Below are 8,322 nucleotides of genomic sequence, written 5' to 3'. Positions count from 1 at the left end.
TGTGATTTGTCGCAACAATAAAATTTAAATGTTCTGTAATTTTTTTAAATTCAACTTGGATTTTACAATTAGGCGAATCACTTTCGACGATGGACAGAAGGGTCTGCGTCTTCTCAACTACGAAATCTTTTGGTTCAGAACAAGAAGAGTAAACCAGTGCGCCGCACTTTGCTTGAAAATACCAACGTGTAAATCTTTCAACTTTTGTTATGAAAAAGTGTGCGAAATGAACTCGGTTGACTTCCTTGAGATCGGCTACTCTGGAAACGATTCCCAAGTCACCCCCAATTGTGTGTACAAAGGAATGACATCAGACATGGCACCATTGTGTTTTATAAACGGAGGATTCAAAGATGTTACTGATGACGTCACACCTGGTATCTGTGAGATTAATCTCAAGAGGATTGATTCACGTGATTGGTCCGATTGGGAAAATGTGACTGACGTGGACACTGAGCGAGAATGGAGAGTTGTGACTCAAAGAGAATGTTTTCCAGGTATTGTAAAATTTCAACGAATTGAGAGGCTGTCGTTAAGCTCAGTGCATTGCAGGGGCGTCAGTTGACAATGCACATGGTGTTCAAGTAGTTTTCTGGCCCAATTTAAAAACATTACAATTTAAATATGTCACAGTGTACACCAAATGACAATTTGATTTGTTTATGGTTTGAACTGATGAGATTTTTGCGATAAACTACGATTCAGATTCTATTAAGAAATAAGTCTAACCAAATAGTTTAAAATTATGACACCATTTAAAAACAAAACGCATACACAAATAAGTGTTTTTAATTGAATTATCAGTGATCAGAACATTCGAAACCACAACACAAACCCGCTTTTTTATTAAAAAAAGGAACCAGCTCGATTTCTGGATATCAATTGTCGACCGTGACAGTTGAATAGTATGACAAGTAACTTGGCATATCTAACCATAATTTCATCCCCGCGCCGAGTCAAAGGTATTGTTGGCATTTTCTAACTAACCCCCTCATGCCCTTTTTACCACCGTAAGCAGGCCGTCGTCCACGGTTCACTAAATACATCAAATAGAAGAATAAATACCACAAAAGTGAGCAAATTAAAGATTAATGAAAAAGTTAAGATCAAATCTTTATATCCCGGGTCGAGGTGTCACCGCTAAAAATCGCTAAGAGATGTAAGATTTGCGGTGAATTTGAATAAAAAGTGTAACTTGAATCAATGCGATGAATGCGGTGAAAAAAATTTTAAGCAGTGAAAAAAATTTCTTCCAGCGCCTAAGCGGTGAAAACAATTTTTCACCGTTATTAGCAGATTGCGGTGAAAAAAATTTTCAGCGCTACCAGGACGCGGTGAAAAATTTTTTCACCGCTATCAGCAGAATAAGGTGAACAAAATTTAAGCGCTACCAGGATGCGGTGAAAAGAATTTTCACCGCTAAAATTGCAAAACCGCTTATCTTAAATTCACAGGAAATATGAGTAAAGTAAGTGACATATGGCACAGAGGAATAAGAAGTAGTTGATTTGTTGGAGGTGAGAGGTTCAAACCCGTGTACGGCAGTTTCTTTTTTTATAAGAAATCCGGTGAAAGCGGTGAAAATAAAATTTTCGCCGCTAAAAACAGCAAATTCAACGCTAAAAGATGCGCGCGCTTTGTGGGGAAAAAGTTTTTTTTTTCACCGCTATTAACCGCTAATCTTACAATATTTTTTGACCAAACCTCGACCCGGGATGCCTGCACAACTATTTTTGGCGTTAACTTGACAAGTTTAACAATTGCTATTCTGAGTTTGCTATAAGCACCAGATACCAAGATAAGAGTACTCGTCAACAAAACTGATGCTAAAATTTAATCTGATTATAAATGTAGCAACAATGGTGCAAACTAAACAATTGATGACGCCAAATTTGTCAGAGAAAAGTTGCAACAGAGCACAAGAGTTTGCAAACATGAACAAATAATGTAAAATGGCTATTAATTTATCTTATTGCCTGAAGCCCTTAACTAAAAAGGGCAAAAATGCTAGATTCAGCATTACATTTGAGCAGAGATATATGATTCCGTACTTTTCAAGTTCGTGATAAAAACGGCTTGCAGAAAATTGAAACCCTGGATTAAATAGATTGAAACGGTACGGTCCATAATATGGTGAAAGGGATACCATATTCCTTAAAACACTCGTGATTAACACATATTTTAAGCCAAAATAATCAAATGTTCTCAAGTCCAGGAGGCTGCTTTCGGCATTACAAAAAAAATCAATTTTATGTTGGAAACCCGTTTTTCAACAATTGTTAAACTAATGATATACTTATCACTGATAAACTTATCGCCCTATGCTAAACAAATGACCTTTGAACTTTTATGTTGACGAACCAACATCGATTTATCATATTATGCACTTGTCAGGTTCCTTTTTTTCTCAAAACTTTACTTATGACCGTATTTCCCAATTGAACAGTCGTTTATGTTAAGGCTTTATTCAAAACTGTACCTCTTTTTGTGTTTTTAATTCCGTGCCAGATTGTCGGAGCGACTGCAAAAGCTTGTTATGAAACAATCAAACATTATGGGAACATCACCTCAAAATTTCGATTCCGTACATTGTAATTCTAGTGAAAAGAAAAAAACGAGGGGTCCGGGAGTGATTGGTTGCACGCTTTTTTCATAGAAACATTAATGGCCTGTAAAACCTGATTTCTGAATTTTTAATTTTAATTTTTCTTCTAAACTACCACTTTGTCCCGACGCTCATACAGTATTGCTAGATTATTAAAACTATTAACAACTCAACTTATTTTTTTTACAGGAGCTATGCTAAAGATATTTTAATTGACTGTACTGTGTGGCTTGTTTGAGACAAAGAACTAATATTAAAGGACATTTGATTCAAATTCCAGCAAAATTTGACTTATAATCAAATACGCTTGTTGTATCTAAATCCATACTAACCTAAATAAACGCGCTCTAGAGATGCATCTAATTCAATCGAAAGCCTGTGTGACTTTTTTTAATGAAAGAAAAAAAATTGTTTCATTTGAGAGAGAGAAAGAGAAATCTTCTATTTCAGCATGCAAAGTACACTACAAAAACTAAATCAAGGTATCAAAAATGTGAGCAGATGTCTCTGATTGTGTAAAGGAAACTTCTGGAATAACAGGGTTCTGGAAAAATATTCGACAGACATCTTTTGATTACGGTCCTTATTTCCAAGAGTACAGAAGACTTTATCAATTATGATAGATTATTATAACTTTGCTAATGGTTGAACTGCCGTTAGATTCTGATAAGAGTCTTTGAACTTGCAAAACATTGAACAACATTGACGCTTGACGACCGTTTGGTTTTAGATTTGCATAAAGGAACTTTTATCTATATAAATTGAGCTCGTCTTGTCGATACATTGTGTCTTTCAAACTGAGTTATATTATTTAGATGTCAAAACGATGAACAATCGCCTGCAGTATAATATCTTATGCTCTATTGTGTAGCATTTATGTTCATTTCATTTTTGGCACTTGTTCTTGTAAGATAATTCAAAATTTTTGAGTAAAATGAGAGACCTCTACAATCACAGAGTTCAATAAATGATAAACCGTTGATTTATTATCGATTAACATGCTTTTGATTAGATAATAAAATAAATATAAAAATTAGTTGTTATTCCCCCCACGAAATTATAGCCCCAATTATGGGTCACTTATGATACCGGGGGGATGCAATGATACCTCTAAGAGTTGACGTTATTTAAGCACTAAGTGGAACGACCCGATTCTTGTTGCAGGTCACCATGGGGGAGCAAAACTATGTGAAGGGAATTCAATAGAGCTTGTGAAATGGCTTCATTTTGTATACGATGTGTACCTCTACTACAGAACAGCTGCCAGTTACTGTGGTGATAGTGGTCAGACTTTATATGGCGATTTGGAATGGACAGAGGAACATATAAAGGGACACGCTTAGACCCATTGCAAAATTGTTTTTTTTTACTAATGCTGTACCAGCAGTTAAATCAGAAGCATAAGTAACCCGACTGAATATGAAGTCTCTGCTCGGGGCGAGATGGTACGGTTATCTTGTAACATGTTGAAAGATTCTGCAAGACGTGGTTATCTTTTAAGACCTTACAAAACGAATGGTTAAGTTTTAAGATTCTTTCAAGACAAATGTTTAACATTCAATTCAGAATCTTGTAAGATGTTATCAGATAGCAATACCATCTTGTCCCAGATGAGAAGTTCTGGCGTTTATTGAGAACGACTTGATATTTTTGTCACATGCTTGCAATGAGAGATGGCAGCTTGCAATGAGAGATGGCAGCAATGAGAGACGTCGGTCGTCTGGCATTTAGCAGAAATCCTTAAGACTAGAAACAATAATGCAAAGGTAGTCCCAGCAGTTGTCCGTGAACTTTTTTTAATTGTAAAAGATCTTAGAATATTTTTGCAAACTTGTCTCATAACTCGAGTAAACTGGCAATGGTTATCCTGTACACTGTTGTCAGAATCTTATAAGAAGATGCCGTCTTACCAGAATTTCTGACGGAATCTCACATTATAAGCGTTAGTCTTACATCATCCTTACCAAATTAACAATTGTCTTACAAGATTGTTACAAGTTCAGCATTCTTCTTGCAAGAGTTTTGCAAGGCATCCGTTTATCTATAAAAACACAAAGTGTGTACAAAATTGCAGATGATTGGCACATGACAAAGGCATTGTAAAATTGTTTTTCAACTTGTTAAAAATTTGAAAGCCCCCTCCAAGCGAACGAATCATTTTTTATCAGATCTGATAAGACAATAAACAGAGCTTATGCAATAAAAAAACCTCCTGTCAGACCATAAACGTTAAAATTTATTTTTATCAGATCTTACAAGATAATTTTTTTACATCTAATTATTTGTTTGGAGAAAATAACAAGCAGTTGCGGCCGCCAAGGGCGTACATTTATACGATCCAGGATCACAACAAAATCGACATTAGAATTGATTTTTGACGGCTCAAAAGTAATTGAAGTAAAAAAAAACTCAATATGCACAATTCGATTTCTTTTCCAGTTTTCCAGAAGATTTTTTTTCCAGAAGATTTCTCAATATGTACAATTCGATTTTTTTTCAATTTTTTTCCTGCAAAATGATGATAAAAGTTGCCATCATAAAAATTGACAGTGAAGAGAAATTTTAAAACTAAGAAGTTTTCTTAAATAGTGTGATCGGTGTTTATATTTCTTTTAAAATTATGTTTTTTTTTTCGTGCAACTAATTTTATTCTGCGGTCAATTTCATGTTAAGCTATTAAGCAAAGTAATGTATTTTGTCTTCTCAGATCTTAAACGATTAAATATATTTTAAGAGAAAGGACTATCATATAGATTAGGTTATCAGATCTGACAAAAAAAATCAGATCAGCCTAAAAACCATTTATCGTCATGACCTACAATTAGATCTTACGCGATAAACGTTTTTTATTCATTGTCCTCATCAGAAGTTGCGCGATGCAAATTACGGAACCACTGGAAATGTAAGTTTCATGCCTCCACTGTTATCCAAGGGAAAACATCTGAATGTTCGGTGAAAACAACAAAGCAAAAGATAACGAAAAAGCTTTATGAGTGTAAAATCGAAGTATGTCACTTTTTCAAAGTTTCTTGCGCGCAAAATGAAATATCAGAGATTCTGGATTGGAATTGACGACCTGAAGAAGAAATACGTCTTTCGAACTCAGGAAGGATTCGACGTATCGAAAAAAATATTCTGGGCAGAGGGAGAGCCTGCCCCAATCGCGGCCAGAATGGTATCGATGAATGGATCCATGGCGAATGATACTCACAAGATGGCTGTCTACTCTGGTGGTCTGAGATTCTATTTACCCTTCATATGTCAACAAAAATTTCTATAAATGGTACTGTCGAGGATTGTACATTTGGAAAACTTCTGGGATTAACTTATTTTAGTTTACAGATATACATAATATTTAGATCAGTTAATTTGTCTGTTAGTGGTGTTATGGGATAGTCGGCTTATTATATAGAGTAACTTCACACTTTTTGTTATGTACATCTGATCTGTGAGTTAATTTTTAAAAAAACCCTTCCTTTTGACATTCATTTTTAATGGTTTCACTATGGACCGTTCTAAATTGATATCAACAAACTGTTTAAAACCCTTCAATTATTGTGCTTCGATTTCAATGGCTATTCCTGTTCTTTATTAGCTCATTTAAAGTTTTTATCATACGTATTAGGATTAAAGAACAACTGCTTTTAGTTTGAACACACAGGCTTATGGAGGCCGAAAATTTTCTCTTCATGTGTCTTTTTCTTCACTCACAAGTTGTAATGGCTATAAAAGTTGATAAAACACAATTGATAAAAACTTGACAAAAAATTATTTTACAATCTGAAAAAAGTTTTGATTTATTCTATTCAGTTGAAGCGTGTATTTCGACGTTATTATCAGAATATATATACTACAAATGATATTACTTTTTAAGGGAAACCAAAAGCGAAATCGATTTTACGCCAGGTGGTCCATTTTCAACGGGTTTGTAGTTTTTAACTGTATATGAAATGGCAATGACAGACATACGTACGGGATCAAGTTTGAAAAAAATTGGGTCCAAAAAAACTTTGGTGACATATATTACTTTCCCAATTACTTTCAAAATATTTGCTACAAACATACCAAAACCTAACCAAGAAGTGAAATCTGAGAAATTATTTTATTGAAGCCGATAAAAACATAATAAAAAAATAAAGAGACCTTATCAATTGATGATTAAATGAAAACAAAATCCAAAATAATTAAAAACAAAATCGAAAATAAAAATGATTTAAGCAGTAGGATTTAATTTATTAATGTCATTAAAAAGCCAAAGATTAAAATAATAGGACGTAACAGAAAATGACAAAAATAAAAATAAACTGATGAAACTCAAAATTAACCAAAACAATACAAAAAAAATGAATTTCAAGGAGTTTAACTTCTAAGGTGGCGTCATATATATATATATATTATATATAATATATATATATATTATATATATATATATATATATTATATTATAATATATATTATATATATATATACACACACACACATATATATATATATACACACACATATATATATATATATATATATATATATATATATATATCTATATATATATATATATATATATATATATATTTATATATATATATATATATATATATATATATATATCAATGTCTCGGGATAAGCAAACAGATAATTTGTTGCCAATGAAGCCCAGTTTCCAAAAAAATGTTTCTATAGCATCAATTTGGACACAATTTTTTTTCTTTGGACAGGAATTTGATTTCTAATGTTTGTACTTGCTGTTTTTAGCCAGTAGTTTGATGCCTCGAATATAAGCAAAAACAGTTTTTGTCAAGAAAGAAAAAATTGCAATGACAAACATACGAACGGAATCAAGTACGAAAAAATAAGGTGCAAAAAAACTTTGGTGAGATATATTACTTTCCCAATTACTTTCAAAATATTTGCTACGAACATAGAAAAACCCAACCAAAAAATTAGAAAAGTGAAATCTGAGAAATTATTCTTATAGAACATATTAAGATCATATATATGAAGCTATTAGAACATAAGGAAAAATATGGACCAAACAAAATCAAAACTAATAATGATTTTAGCAGTAGGATTAAAAGTAGTAATGTCATTAAAAAGCAAGAGGTAAAAATAATAAGACGTAACAGAAAATGACAAAAATAAAAAAGTAAAGTTCAACCTCAAAAAGTACCCAAAATAATACAAAAGATAACTTTAGAAATGATATTCAAAGAGTTTGACTTCTAAGGTGGCATCTTAGAAATATTTATATTATAGAATAGATATATAAATATTATAGAAAATTTTTCTATCGCATCAATTTGGATCCAATTTTTTTCTTTGGACAAAAATGTGATCTTGTGAGCGCTGTATTGGGGTGTGGTGTTATGTAATTCAATTATTATTTCGGTTGTGTTACGATTTAACATTTGTGTTGTGTTGACCGCTGTGTTTACGGTTGTGTTACGATAACTCAAACATCTATTTTTAATTATGTCATCTGGTTAAAAATTAAGTCAAAAATGTAGATGAGCTCGGTTGAGAACATCATGTGCGAACGCACAATAGGGAGCATCCTTGTTAGAGCTTAAACGATAAATTTTTTTTTCATTGTCCTAATCAAAAGTTGCACGATGCAAATTACGGAACCACTGGAAAGGTAAACTTCATGCCTCCACTGTTATCCAATGGAAAACATCTGAATGTTGGGTAAAACAAAAGGGCAAAAGATACTTTTCAAC

At 32.8% G+C, this 8,322-nt stretch overlaps 1 protein-coding gene across 1 annotated transcript; it reads left to right on the top strand.

Moving 5' to 3' along the window:
- Nucleotides 1-201: 201 nt before the first annotated feature.
- On the top strand, nt 202-3,948 carry LOC142355837 (uncharacterized). The gene is made up of 2 exons (XM_075407875.1): nt 202-497; nt 3,770-3,948. The coding sequence occupies exons 1-2, from the start codon at nt 227-229 to the stop codon at nt 3,946-3,948; spliced, it is 450 nt and encodes a 149-aa protein (XP_075263990.1). The 5' UTR covers nt 202-226.
- Nucleotides 3,949-8,322: the final 4,374 nt, after the last annotated feature.

The sequence above is a fragment of the Convolutriloba macropyga genome, unplaced genomic scaffold, assembly GCF_964194025.1.
Source record: "Convolutriloba macropyga unplaced genomic scaffold, txConMacr16.3 SCAFFOLD_6183, whole genome shotgun sequence".
Classification (NCBI taxonomy): Eukaryota; Metazoa; Xenacoelomorpha; order Acoela; family Convolutidae; genus Convolutriloba; species Convolutriloba macropyga.
The sequence above is the reverse complement of the archived record's forward strand: the minus strand, read 5'-3'. Positions and strand labels throughout refer to the sequence as shown.

Bases quoted from the DNA above. Each gene is read 5' to 3' on its own strand.
- LOC142355837 (XM_075407875.1), top strand. From the start codon at position 227: ATGAACTCGGTTGACTTCCTTGAGATCGGCTACTCTGGAAACGATTCC. The intron at 498-3,769 runs GTATTGTAAAAT...TTCTTGTTGCAG, and splicing joins TCAAAGAGAATGTTTTCCAG to GTCACCATGGGGGAGCAAAA.